Here is a 15,257-nt window from a genome sequence, read left to right on the forward strand (position 1 = left end):
ATGATTCCCGTATTCCCTCCAGACCAACGAACCCTAGCAGCAGCTGCACAGCAAGGATTCCTTCTTCCTCCTGGTTTCAGCTACAAAGCGGGATGCAGTAAGTCCTGTAGATTTTTTTTTAGCTGGAAGTGGATATAGGGCACTATTTCATGCCAATCTGCATAAAAGTATCACCTCAGGTTTAGTCATTACCATATGAGAAAAGATGGTCAGAGATTAAATATGTGTTTCAACATAACAGCAAAGCATTTCACACAACAGGTAGATTTGTGCACCTTCTTTCTGACAGGTCTTTTTGACAAGTGAACGTGCTCATGACCACACATACGAACTTGCATCTGAAGAGAAGCTATTTGAAACTTCCCAATAAATTTCAACACTGTTGTAAGAAAACATGTTTTTTTCCTGAAGCAGCCTGCTTACTATTTGTGAACTGAGGGCCTATTCTAGTCTCTTTCTTCACACAGAGCTCACATTAATCTCAACGGGGGTTCTGCACAGAGATCAAAGATAGCATATGCCTTTCAGTTTGATGGACTAACACAAACTATGAGTGTATTTATGAGAGCCTAACACTAAAAAATACACCATCTACTTTTTTAATCTTTGAAAGATTTGTATTGTTCTCTACACTCCCCAGATTTTTTTTGAAATTTTATTTAAGCCTTCTGTAGGGTTTCGTGTTCCTGTCTATAGGATGGTCGTAAATACAAGTTAGGGAGTAATGGAGGAACTCTATTTCCATGAATAGATGAAGCTAGAGAATGAATTTTAGAGACTTGTTTTCATGCATTTCTGCTTGTATAGCTCTTCAGCCATCAGTTTCCTACTGAGCTGTCTAGAACTTGCTTGTTCTACTGTCCTCTGTCTCTAGCATAGGTGTTTAGCTTTATTATGTCCATGTCAGTGTACCCATCTGCAACATTTACTAACTCATGAATTCATCAGTTGGTTTGAGTCACTCAGCACTTTCCACTGCAGCAGTTTCGTAAACTTAAAAGATTGAAGATTGTTTTAGTTAAACTGTCTTAGCCCTCAATTTCAGATTTCTTTCAGTTTCTGAACATTGTAATATAGCACTTGAGCATGGACTTGAGTCTCCTTGGCTACTGTTTTACAGACTGGGACCACTACTGAATGTTACTGTTCAAAACACCTCATGTCCCTCAGCAGTTGCAGTGCCAAAGCATAGGCTCATTCAGTTCTTCCAGTGATTTCACACTCAGTGTCTCTCAGTTGGGAGAAGTAGTGATTCACATTACAGAATGTGTAACTGAAAGCCACACAGAGTATGAATGCTACCATAACTGTAGGCCTGGAAAAGGTCAGGAAAGCACCCTGGTAGACATATGTGGCAGATTGGATTAGTTCCATGTTAATGAAGTCTGGTTTGGATAGAACGAATTGAGGTGTATTTTTCCCTACTTTTTACTGCATGCACATTAACTGTATGATAGTCCTATAGATCCTCACATCTATGAAGTAAATATGACATTACATGTTTGTGTAACCTGGAAAATGAAAAAGGAAAAAGAGCAAAGTTGCTGCTGCTCCTGGCAGTAAGGCTTGGAATTAACAACATGCCAAGGTCTCGGAGTGAGCAGAAGCCAGTGGAAAAAGAAGCTCTGTGTTTGGTGATTCCCTGGCATGTTTGACTGAATTTGACTGAGAAGCTGAGGAAAAGTGATAAGTAGTCCAAAGGATTTCTTCTTTTCACTCACAGTTGAATGTAAACAAAAAAGCATATATGGATTTAGCTACACCTAGAAAGCTTGAAGAAATGAAAAACCTAGCTGCCTTGGAACTAAAACTTGTTCACATCAAGTAATGTTTTTGACAGACCATTAAAACATATTTCTCCCTCTTTTCTGCTTGCCTTACTGCGTATCTCTCCTCTTGGCAATGATGTAGTAGACTGTAAACCAAAGAGCTATGGCTAAAACTTTGTAAAGCACCTGAGTGATTTAGGAGACTAAATCTTCATTTGAAGAGTGACAAAGGCACTAGGATCTGAGTCTCAGGGATATTTAGGAAATGCACTTTAGTGCAGTCACCTGTGCTAGCTTGAACTGAGCTGAAGTGGGTACCAGCATAGCACTGCAACAGAGAATGTACAGCAGATTAATTTGCTCTGCTTTGGATCATGTTAAATATCTAACTTTCACTGAGTTTGCTTCTGAGTGCAAGGCCTTCATAGGAACTTCCAAAGACCCCGCTAGCAGCATCTTTACATGACTGCCAATTTGGATTCTGTGCCTTATGAAAATAGAATCTCGCTTCTACATCTTCCAGGTCCATTTGGAAAACCTTCCTCTTTTTCTGGACTGATACATTTTCCAGAATTATTTCTTGTGGCTAATTGATTAGTGATTATTCTGTTACTTATGAGCATTAGCAACCTGCACATAGGAATGATAAAAATCTCCATGGGACAATTCATTTCCAGCCATAAATAACAAAAAATTGTGAGAGTTTTCATATACTGTTCCTCAATAACAGGAGTATTTGAAAATATGGGGGAGAAGGAAGAGAGAATTGTTGTGACAAGCAATATTTTACTAACAAACTAATGATGCTGAGCCCCTTGATTTTGGATATCTGTTGGGGGCACCTTCAGAGGGAGATTTATACTGTTATGCATGCTGCCCCTTGGAAAAGTCAGATCTCCAAAAGAGTATCTAAAAGTCAACAGTATGTCACCTAAGGCACTGCAGATCTGTAGTCAGCTGTGCTCTTGGTCACACCTGATGATGGGGTTACTTCTGTCTGCAGGCCAAGTAGGCCTCTCCAGAAATAACCATCTCCAGAAATAACCATCTCCAGTTGCTCATCACTGTGCCTCTAAGTTCTGATGTACAGGCTAAGCTTCTTGGTTAAGCGCTCCCTAACTTGCTTCTGTCCAGGCTGGGATAGCAAGGGCTCCCTGTTAAAACTGCTTAAACTGAGCTGGCTCCTTTTCATGGAAACATGTTGGGAAGGGATTAAACAAGCAGCTTGGTCACAGTGGTGACCTTTGGCAGGGACTGTGGTTGGAGATGGTGGACTCTTCAGCCAGCACAGCTGCAGCTAGAAGAGAATGTGTGATCAAGCCTCAAGGTCAGCAAAAGAGAAAAAATGAATAGCTAGTTATACTGCTGGTTTACTTTCATTCGGCTTAGATAATAACATTTACTTACCCAGTGCTTTCTGATTCACCTGTCCCCCCCAACAGGGGACCAAAGGTATGTCTCCCAGTGGTCTCATAGAGTATGTGGTAGGGTTCCTCAGCCAGTGCTTCCCAATGGACTAATGACTTACCCAGAGAAAGGCTGGAATGGAAGACTACTTTTTTCTCTACATGTCCTTTGTTTTCTGAGGATTTGACTGAAAATAACACAAAAATAATCATAACAGTTAATAGCAGCAGTCCATTTAGACTCCTCTCATGGCAGATGCCTAAAGAAGAGTGGTAGAACGGGGCATAAGTGTGCTGATAATTTATACTTTGCCAGGTTCAGGTGATTGGGAACTCAGGGACCTTCTGACCCAGTGGGGGCATCATTGTGTGATATATTATTGGAAACAAAGAGATTTCCCCTGCTTGGTTTCCTACCTGATTGGAAGCATTCTAGACAGCTGAAATTCTCAAAAGAATACAACAGCATCAATCTCTAATATGTGCAGTGAAAATTATTCAATTATACTTCTCCAAATATTTTCCAAATTCGGGTAAATACAGGGAGGAGAGGGGTAAATATTTTCTCCATGGTTACATGGCAGGTCACGGTCTTTGGCTTCCAATTCATTGTACTAAATTTCCTTTTCTTTCTTTTTTCTCCATAGCAGATCAGGCTTGGGAGTGGCTTGGTTTTTAATTTTGTTTTGTTTTTTAAACAGATGGTTTGCATTACATAAGGGACAATTTACACAAGTTGACACTTCCCCTTTTTTCTCTATGGCATATTGTGTGGTGGTAAAGTTGGCAGAGATAAAGGGAGGAACTTCTATTTGGATTACATTTCTATTTGAGAAAAAGATTCATAATCTGTGGTTCCAGTTGATTTTTAACCTCCATACCTAGATATAATTGCATGTATAAAACATTTAATATTATTATTTACAACCAAAGTGGGTTTTTTTGATGAGAAAAATTAATTGGCAGTATGTGATGGACTATAGTGTCCACAATGAGCAAGAAAAATACTGATTGCCTACTTATTTTCTCCATACTTAGTTATCCATGCAATGTGTGCTATTCAGAGTTTAAGTGTGCACCTAATATGTAATTTTTATATAGATGTATAATGCAAATCTTTTTACAAAGAGCTGATACTTTAAAGTGGATTGTTAACTAAGTTAGTGACCTGTGGCACGAGCAGATGTTAGGAGTTAATCTCAGTATTTGAACTGGTTTTAGCAGCAGTTGAGCACCTTCCATTTCAGCTCATGCTGAAAGCAAACAAATCCCAATAACTGCATTTCCCATAGCTTCTCCTGCATTTAAGCTCTGCAGATTGGTTCAAGACATTTAACCCTTCCTTTCTTCTCAGCCAGAATTCCATAACCTTATCATGTGTTACTACTGCTATGGCTAGTTCAGCTCCACTTGTGATACTTACTGGATAATATACATGACTCCAGCATTTTAGCAATGGCAAGTGAAATGTCAGCTCGGCTGAGGTCTGAGGAGCTGTTGCTGTTGACTTCACTGAAGTCAGATTTCACACCAGATGATACAGATCTGCTAGGGCCACTCTTAGAAATAATTAGAATTTATTTAGAGCTAATTAATATTTGTGAAGTGCTTTCAAAGCATAAAACCAATGTAAGTGATAGAAGAGAAGCTGTTTTGTATTGTGCCCTCTAGAAACTGCCTAGTTCCACCTCTGAGAAGGCTTCTCTTCAGTCGTAGGTAGTGTGATCCTTTTATTAATGCACATATGTATAGATTTGTATGTGGAATATTAAGACGTGTTTGTACCTCCTGCATAACAGATAATAAAGGGAATGAAATAAAGATTTGGGGAAGCAAAAGGGGCTGCTGCTGGGGACCTAGTTATGGAAAAGGGAGAAGGAATTAGGCTGAGAACAGGGTTAGGTTGTGTGTTCTTCAACAAATGTGAGTATCAGAATGCAGCAGGTCAGAATGTTTCCCTGTGCTGCTTCTGTGCTTCTGCATTTGCAGCACTGATTACAGTTGACTTTCCACTAAAAGATGCAGGATAGCCCAAACTTTGTAAGGAAGATGAGTCTTCCCCGATTAGTGGTGCTAAGATTAATTTTGGAAACTGCACTCCATCACTTCTTATCGATTTGATGATCATGTTAAAAAGGAAGGAAGTGTTGACTGGCCATTTCCAACATTGTGGTATGTTGTCTGAGTCCTGAGGCTCTTCAGTAGCACTGAAGCTGTTGAAATCCAGACAGTTTCTTCTCGGGAGGATAAAGAACAACATACTTTGTTTTCTAAACTGGAGTGTGCAGGAAGTTTAATTATTTTGAGAATTTTAGGATTTGTTTTCTTTTCTCAGGGAACAATAGTTGCCAAGTCTGTATATCCAGGAGCAGGATTTACCCCAAGGGTGTTTTCCAGGTTATTCACAAATTATTGGGAAAGCTTCTAGGTAGCCTTTTATTTGCTGGCACCTGTGTTATTTTTATGGAAATATGCCAAATTTTGGAAGCAAGACTTGTTTCTCTTTGCCCATTCCTCCTCTCCCCTCTGGGTAATTTGGTGTAAAAAATCATATTGTGTTTCCGGTCAGATGTCATCAACACGAGGTTTTCTGAAGGCACTTTAGTCACTATTTCAACCATATCCAATTAGGGGGGAAAAATCTGAATATACAATAGGTTCATTGTATGTGTCTTACATATCAGCTTGTTACTGATAAGTTCTATTAAGGGTTCTAAATAAAATAATGCAGATAAAGTTATCGATGAAATATCTAATCAGCTTTTTAAATTGGCAAAAGTGAGTGAGATGAACAAGCCACGCCCAATAAAATGGAAATACGCTGAATTTACTGTTGGTCTGTATTCTGAACAATAATTCTGATGTCTGATAAAAATGAAACTCTCAGTTAATTGGTTCCTCACATAGTACAATAAAATTAATGTTTGGGAGTTAAATACCATAAACTTCCTCAGGGAATTTTGCTGATGTATCTCTGTTTTTCAGTCAGTCACAAGTTTCATTGTTTAATGGAGTATCATGTGGACCTTCTTAAAATTTTTCCTGTGTTCAGTGTCCGTGTTTCTGTCTTCTGAAGAGAAGATGTGTGATTTAACTGTGTCAGCTGTGTCAGCTGACATACAGGTCATGGACAATCACCAAATCACAAGAAAAGAATATTGACATTGCTATGCTTTTATCAGAATGACAAAAATAGGAACCATGTGTTGTGAGGACCACATACTGTAGCTTCTTTATAAAGATGCTAGTCATCTTTCAGGGCTACTGTTTATGCCTTGGAAAAGAATGAGCATATGACTAAACCCTCATGTTCCCCCCAGGATAAGAAAAGAGTAATAGCATTGTGGATAGAAACAGCAAGGAGGAATTTTTGGTAACAACTTTGCCTTTTAGCATACATGAGAATGTGTGAGTTCTGTAAGGTTGGGAATGCAATGAAAGACATCAAGGCTGCAAAATATAACAACACAGCTAAAGACTGTTTCTAAGTGAAAGAGTTCCATAGCCCCCAATCTCTGTGTGGCTTCTCACAATAATGCTAATAAAAATAGAACAGATGAGCAAATTATGGGGTCCTGGGAAAAGTTTTAGTTCAGTTTCTATGCCATAAAATGTGTCTGGTGTTGTTGCACTGTTATCCATAGTTAGACAACCGGTCCCAATTTTTAAATTCATGAGTGTGCACAAACCTCTGTGGAAATACTTTGTGTTTCTGGAACTTAGAGCTTTTGAGTAACTGTAGTTACTCAACAGGTATAGAAAAAAATAAAAAAAGGATACCTTGGAAATCATAGGATTATTCTGGTTGGAAGGGATCTCAGAAGGTTTGTAGTCCAACCTCTTTTTCCAAGTGGAGTTGTCTAGGAGATAGGATCAGATTGCTCAGGGCTTTATTCAGTTAGGACTTGCAAACCTCCAAGGACAGAGAGTGTACTACCCTGTTTTGACAGCTTGTTTTAACATCTGGCTGTCCTCATGGGGAAAATCTGATCCTCTCTTGATTCACTTTATGTCCATTGGCTCTTGTTCTCCGAACAAACACTGCCAGGAGGAGCCTGGCCCTGTTCTGTTGATCACTTTCTCATAGGGATTGGAAGGCTGCTTTTAGGTCCCTCCCTTCTGAATTGTTTTTCTAAAATACAAAACAGATCAGTCCACTGTAGGCAGCCCTCGATCAATGCTGTCCAGAACTGTCCTCAAAGAAAATCAGGGCACCAGTTTGTGTTTCTTTTTGGAAGCCACTGATGACATCTTCTTCATACTCTTTTTCTTATTTATCTAAATCCCTAATGCCTTGAGCCAGAAGTCAGGGGACACTGCTTATGTCTGTCACAGCCTCCTGTTCCTTCTACTTCATGTCCACCATAAACTGAAAAAGCAAACTGAAAATGGTAATGAGGTTGTGAATGTGAGAAGAGATGTAGTGGCTTTACCTGTCAGTTAGCCATCAGCTGTGATTATTCATTATAAATACATTTAAGTGATAAATTGAGTGTAAAATTATTGTGGCTTTTTCTAGAACTTGTCAAAAATGGGGGGGAAGGTACTGTAGAACTCCATTCAACAGGATCTACAATAAGGAAATGTTTATTCCGGTGTTTTTCATGGATTTTAGTTCAGCATACTTGTTTTGGAAATCATAATTTAAGGATTTGGTTTTGTTTCCTACTTTTTATATTCTTTACACTGTTTTGTTTTTCCTTCTTCTTCTTCCATGACCTCCAACTTTTCTTATTTGCTGTCCCTGAAAGACAGGTAGGAGGAAAACAATGAGTTTAAAAAAAAATCATGGGAAATAAACCCCCTACTTCTCCTCTCCTGGTATCCTTTTTTTTAAGAGAAGAAAATTTCAGGGGGGAAAAAAAAAAATCAGTGTTCTATTGTTTCATATAATCAGGTTCAACTTAAAAATCCTGTCAAAACATTATAATTTAACATTAGCATGTAACTTGATTTATATAGCAAGTAAGACAATTGTGCCTGCTCTGAAGAGCTTGCAGCCTGTCAGGAGACAAGACAAGACACTAGGGGGGATTACACCATGAAGGAGAATAAATGAGATGAGTGACAGAAAAAGGAATACAAAAAATATCTTAGGAGTTCGGGTGAATGGTGCAACATGCATTATGTTAGCTGCTCTGCTTTATTTTCACTTTTAAAAAAATGTTTCAATGTTTTTTAACTTACTAAACTCCTTTGATAAAATTTTGCAAAACATCTAAGTGGTTTAAGAGCCACTGATGTATTTCGACAAGTATAGAATCATTTCATGGCCATGAGGTTGGTAGCTAGTCAGTTGAAAATCAAGTTCCTAAACACAGGGCTGTTATTTTGTGTTTTGGGACAGGATGTCCACTTGGCTCTGTACCACAACTTACTTTCGCAGAAAAGTGTTTTCAGTGGAGGATCATAGGAGAGTTCATAGAAAGAGTGGTTTGAAAGTGAATGTACTTCATGAAAAATCCTCTTGTAAGCAAGATCTTGGAAGATTATTTTGGGCAAGGATGAAGGTGTGATTTGAAATTGAAAGAAGTTGCAGTGCATAAATTATCGGGAAAGAGGTTCTGGGTATGTTTGTGGAAGACGGACCGGGAGAAGATTAGAGAAATAAAGTATTGGCACGGAATTGAGGGTTCAGCCTTGCCTTCTTTCTTCCCTGAGCTACTGACATTCTCCTTTGCTCACAGTGTGCACCAACACTAATATACCCCATCAGTTTCCCCATGCTGACATATCCCCTTCTCTTCCTTAGGTGCTGTATCACCAGCACATACATTCTGTGCTCTTTTCATGTAGGCAGTCTTTAATAGTTCTGTTCTTCAAACTGATGTCACTGAGTAGCTGGGGAATAATGATATATTAGAGAATAGTATGTCAGCCAATGAAATAATTTTCCCCTTATTCTCACAATAAAAATCCCAACCTTTGATCTGCTCTAGATTTTACCGTCTAGTGTACTAAAGATAAATAACAACAACTAAACTTCTCTCTGATGCTTTGTTTAAAAGAAAAGTTCACACATAACAAGAGGCAGTTTGGAACATGAAAGGACTGCACAACATGTTCCTTTTGGTGGCTGAAAGATGCAGAAAGGGATGCTCCTGCCTCTGTGCATTGGTAGATTAATAGTGAATTTTGTAAATGGAAATGTAATATAGTTGTTTGAGATTTTACTGGTGTTTTCACTGGCGCAAACTTGTGAATGGCTTGGGAATTATCTATTTCTAATAGCTGTACGTCTCACCTCACGTTCCTGAAATGTTCCTAGAGGTTGGGAAAAAGAGGTAGCCACTTTTTACATGTAAAAATAAGATATTTACTGAAGATGTAATGAAACAGTTAAGACATACATTTTCCAGACTAAAACTGCTCAGTCAAAAGCTTCACTCTGATACGGGAATAAATTTCAGGATAGTAGAAAGATGTATCATGTTCTAGAATAACGGCAAAAAAATATATTTATCAGATAAGACCTGAAGCCTTTGTTAGTATTTTGAGGAGTGGCAATTGCTCCTGCACTGTGTGACATGAATGTGGAAGTGCTTGGCATCCTCATGGATAGAGAGCCTGAAACCTTCCCTGGGAAGGACACTGAAGAGTTGTCTGAGTTTCTGTCTTGGCTCTTGCACTGGCCTGTTGAGCAACCCAGGCCATGGCATTTGAACACATTCCTTGCTCTTTTGTGTTCTGTCTCCTGTGCTAAACCACTATGATATGCACAAGGTAGCAGAGGGTATTATACAAGCATAATGATGCGAAGGTTCATGATAGGTACAGAAGTATTTCAGTTAGGTTTGTTGGTTTTGGTTGTCAAAATTATTTGGGAGCACTGGAAAAATGTTAAACCCTTTAAGAAGTGAACTAACAAAAAGCCAATCTGGTAGACAGATGAGCCTAGGTCTGCACAGCTGTAATCTGGTTGGATGAATTGGAGTTTTTTTCCTTAGAATTTGGAAAAGCTACATAGGCATGTGTTGGTGCAGTAGTCACTTTCCAGTAGGAGTCCCAGAGGCATTTCCTGCATTGCCATGTGACGGTGCACATGGCCATGGGGACTTTACCATGTTCTTCTCTCACAAACATCTCCTTAGTATTTCTAGCCAACGAAAGGTAAAGGATGGGAATTACCATTGCAGATGAGGATATGAGAATCTGCCTGGCTCTTTAGGAAGGTGAGAATAGTGGGATTTATGACTTAGCACGAGATTGTGGGAAGGTGGTCTGAGGCTTATACATGTGTGTGGAGAGAAGAAGAATGTGAGACAATGCATGGAAGCTAATCTTTTAACATGTTTTAATACAAATCATTCAAAACTAGAAATTTTAATGGGCTGTAAGACTCAGCACCCTAGTGAGAAACTTTTCTCTCATTCCTTTTTTTTTTTTTTTTGCAGTTGAGAAATTAAAAATTTTATATTCTTCTGTGGATGGTTTGTGATCAAAATGTCCTCTTCTAGACAGGAGTCTTTTGGAATGATGCTGAGATGAGTCTTTGGGCTATTAGTGGTATGGAAGCAGCTAAACATCACTGACCTTGAGTCTTTGACTCTTTCTTCTCTGTGTCTTCACATGTTTAAGGCCTGCTTGGGTCACAAGATAGCTCTCTAGAAAATTTCAAGTGAGAGAAATTTCTAATTCAATCCATGATATGAAAAGTGGCTGCCTCAGTTAAAGTAAAGTAAAATCAGAAAATGTAAAACAATGGCATCCTCTGGGGGAAAAAAACACCCAAACAAGTGAGGAAATCTGCTGCCCAATGACAAATAAATAAATCGAGAGGTCGTGGTGTGGTGCTGGTGCAAATACACTTGTGGCTGGGGATGCCTGGGTGGACCTCTGGGTTCCCATTGCTTGACTGGCCAGCCTTGTAAGACTGTGAAGCTTCAGTCAGCAAGGCATTACTGAAGATGTTCTTAAATACAAGCATGCACACTTTTTTAAGTTAAATATCTGTTAAGATGCATTGCCAGCCCATTTTTTTGGGGCCATCCTTTTCTAGAAGTTGTGGTATTTCATTCTTAGCAGGAGAGCAAAATGCTTGAATGAAAAGATCTTTGTAAAGAAGGTTGCATTATGAAAGGGACAAATAAACATTAGCAGTTTTCCTGAATGTGTGTGCACCAACACAGCTTCTTTCTAACATTTAAAAAAAAGGCAGTTAAGTTTCTTTCTCTTTGTTTTCTCTTTCCTGTAACTAAGGCTTGATAACATTATAAACTTTCATTCAGTAATAACTAATAATGATTGTACAGAACACCCTACATTGTCCTCTTAATTGTCCTTTTCCCCTCTGTGTACTGAAGAAAGAACAATAAAGGGGAAAACTTTTAATCTACCTCTCTAATGAAATGTACAGGAACATTTAGGTAGATTTTCCTGATAAAGTGGTCTGCCTTTTCCATGGTCTCATTTCTAGTTGCTGTTTTAATGCTACAGAAATCATGCACAGCACCAGAACATAGGGGCATACAGAAATGTTCTGGTGAGTCTTATTTCAGTGGAAAATGCTAAACATTTTATCACTTGGAGAAGCAATATAATGGGTATAACTTTTTTTTTTTGCTAGTTATCTTAATAGTTTTGTGGATGGGCTAGTATGGAGCTTATTTTAACAAGTCAGATATGTAAGGTGTGACGAAAAGTGAGCGCTCCATAACATTGAAACATGCCAGTATCCATCTCAATTTTTGCCATCTCAGATAATTTTCCTTTATAAATGCCTGCAATTTTTCTTAAAACCTTTACTGGGTGTCTTTATTCCATTCAGCACAATGCAGTTCTTCCTAAGACTGACGTAGTTTTCCCTCAGAAGTAAAATTGAATCCCAAGTCATGAAGTGGAGTTGGCGCAGGGATTTCGGAGTCTTGTATCTGATTTCTTTTACTTCACGTGCTTTTTCCTCTTGTAGGATCAAACCCTGACACTGAAGTAAGATTTTTTTTCTCACCTAAAAGAAAACAGAGTAGTCAATTGAGTGCCATTTCTGCTCTGTGTGAGGCTCAGTTTACTAACAGTGAGCAGAGTTTGGTTAACTTCATATTCTGGACAAGCTTGTAAATTTGTCTCCTTCTAATGCTGTGATCTTATCAAGGTTGTACTGTTTTCCTTTTCTTCTCCTCCACCCCCATCTTCTTTCTTTCCTTTTTTTTTTTGAAGTGCAGCCTTCTGATCAATGTGCACTTTTTTTTTCCATTTCCCTAAATACATCATGAAAAAGGATGAGGTTTCCGCCTTAATTGCTTGTGCCTTTTATTCACATTCCTCTCTCAGCCAGAATTGTGAAAAGAGTGTTAGTAAAAGGCTGCACAATAGAGCTTTTCATTAGGCCTCAACAAGGCACACAAAAGAAGGCTTTTGGAAAGAGAAAAAATGCAGGACTTTGCAGGTGGAGAGTAGATAAAAGGTGCTGACGCCTCTATTATTCTCTTACTTAGGTGACCCCTACCCCGTTCAGCTGATCCCAACTACCATGGCAGCTGCTGCCGCAGCAACACCAGGCTTAGGCCCACTCCAACTGCAGGTAAGTCCCAGCACAATGCAGAAGAGGTGAAGGTTAAGTAAACATGAAAACCAGTTTTCTCTTCCATTGGAAGTAGATAAAAGGTGCTGACGCCTCTATTATTCTCTTACTTAGGTGACCCCTACCCCGTTCAGCTGATCCCAACTACCATGGCAGCTGCTGCCGCAGCAACACCAGGCTTAGGCCCACTCCAACTGCAGGTAAGTCCCAGCACAATGCAGAAGAGGTGAAGGTTAAGTAAACATGAAAACCAGTTTTCTCTTCCATTGGAACACAATGCAATTAACAGGGGTTTGGGGCTGTTCTCTTCGCCTGAGATTTGCATCTGAAGTCGTCAAACGATACACATTTTCCTTTTACCTTGTGGGAAGTTTTCGTTACATTTTTGTGTCTTTATTGTCCATTTGACTACTTTTAGGTTTGTACTTTAAATTTCTGCATAGCACCGTGTTTGCTTGTCTTATTGTTGTGGTTTAACCCCAGCCAGCAACTAGGTACCACACAGCCACTGGCTCACTGCCCTCCTCCCTAAAGTGGAATGAGGAGGAGATTCAGGGGGGAAAAAAGAGGTAAAACCCATGAGTTGAGATAAGAACAGTTTTATAATTCAAATAAAGTAAAAGACAATGATTAAAGTAATAATTGTAATGAGGAGAGAGAGAGAGAGGAATAAAACACAAGAAAAACAACTGATGCACAGTACAATTGCTGTCCATCCACTGACTGAGGTCCAGCTGTCCCCGAGCAGTGATCTGCCCCTCCCAGACAGCTCCCCCCAGTTTATCTACTGAGCATGAGGTTCTTGGATATGCAATATTCAATTGGCCAGTTCAGGTCAGCTGTCCCTGCCATGCTGCCTCCCAGCTTTTTGTGCAGCTTCTCACTGGTGGAGCATGGGGAACTGAGAAATCCTTGATTTAGGGTAAGCACTGCTTAGCATCAACCAAAACATCAGTGTGTTGTCAACATTATTCTCATCCTAAATCCAAAACACAGCGCTGTACCAGCTACTAAGAAGAAAACCAACTCTATCCCTGCTGAAACCAGGACACTTTTCCATTAGATTGTTCTGATGCAGGCTGTAAGGCTGTAAAGGCTGGCTAGGTGTAAACCACCAAGAGGAAATGGATTGCCAGGCAGAAAAGCTCTGTCCTGACAAGCACTTTTAAACTGCTTAAAAGTCGTTAACATGATTATGTCCTTTTAGACCGTAAGCTCTTCAGAGCAATGACTGGCCCCTCCTACAGTGTTTTATGGTACCCAGCACATTTTAGGCACTGCTGTAGTGCAGATAATTAGTGATTATCCTAATTTAACATAGACAATTAGAAAACAGGTGGAAAGATACTAAAGAATCTTTTTTTTAGCTAGATTGCAGAGTTGGCCTGTCAGCCAGATATATCTGACTCAAACTCCCGATATCATTCTCAATTTTGGAGGTATTAGGGTGTCCATGGGTCTTAATGACAGCAGTGCAGATGTTCCTTGGATATTCCTGATTAGCCACACAAACCTTGTCAAGTCATTGGAATTAAACAAATGTAATGTCCGTTGCCACAGTTTTAATTTTGCTACCTGCCATGTGTGCTTTGCTGGTAGGATGAAGCCGAGTAAAGTTTGGGACTAAAAGGAAATCAAGATCCAAATCATCTCTAATTCTGCAAAATCTGGATTGATACTCTTTTTCCAGAAAGAAAAAAAAAAATCCCATGCTCTCCATTGCAAATGCATCTCCCTGCTCATTATTATTTGCCAAGTCACATGGAACTGCAGAGCTTTATACCTGCTTGGAAAGGCTCAGCATTTATAACCAGTACGTGTGAAATGCATTCTCAAGCTCGGTTTGGCCTGCATCAGTCTGAAGTAGACATCAGATATTTCAGTTGTTTGGCCAGCAGACAACAGCGTGGGACATAGTTCTGGGGAAGAGGTGGTTTTTTTCCATTTTATCTTAACATAGCCAGTGGAAGTTAGCTGAGTTTCACAGAAATAGCTGCCAGTGTGTAAGCTGACACATTCCATGCACCACAGAGGTTAATACATTCATCCCTATTGTGCCTTTGTATGAAAAGCTACACTGTCTGTGTGTTAGGTTCTGATTCTGTGAGTTACAAATACCGTAGGCGGCTTAAGAATCATGGGAGCCATAAAAGTTATCGCACTGAAATGGATTTTGAGGAGTAACGTTGGTATTGATAAAGTGCTTATAATAGCCAAACACACATGGACAGACATACGGAAGCAGGAGTGGGGGTGAAAGGAAAAACAAACATGGAGGTAGCTAGTAATGAGAAAACAGAGGTCTAATTCTCCTTATTTTCGTGGCCATTCAAGCTAGTACTGAAGTAATGCATCAGTGTTCCAGGAAGTTGGGAGGATAGCTTACTTTCATTTCAGGACCAGCTTTGGGCTGTATCTATGCATGCTGTGGGCTGAAGTATTCTGATTAAAATAGGCTGCATCACAATGACAGTTTTCTTGTTAAAAGGTGGGTTATGTGCAAATGTGACTGACTTCATAAATATCTTTAGATGAGTTTAGGTTGTGAAAAATTTGGGAACC

General features: G+C 39.4%; 1 protein-coding gene across 1 annotated transcript in view; it reads left to right on the top strand.

Moving 5' to 3' along the window:
• Positions 1-15,257, top strand: part of LOC103799813 (transcription factor SOX-5-like) — a gene marked incomplete at both ends in the record, with an annotated part of 132,415 nt that overhangs the window by 61,858 nt on the left and 55,300 nt on the right. The window contains 2 exons of the mRNA XM_009072163.1: positions 1-97; positions 12,610-12,695. Of these exons, the coding sequence (XP_009070411.1) occupies positions 1-97; positions 12,610-12,695 (183 nt within the window). The remainder of the gene's footprint in view (positions 98-12,609; positions 12,696-15,257) is intronic.

Source organism: Acanthisitta chloris, unplaced genomic scaffold, assembly GCF_000695815.1.
Source record: "Acanthisitta chloris isolate BGI_N310 unplaced genomic scaffold, ASM69581v1 scaffold9163, whole genome shotgun sequence".
NCBI classification, from domain to species: Eukaryota; Metazoa; Chordata; class Aves; order Passeriformes; family Acanthisittidae; genus Acanthisitta; species Acanthisitta chloris.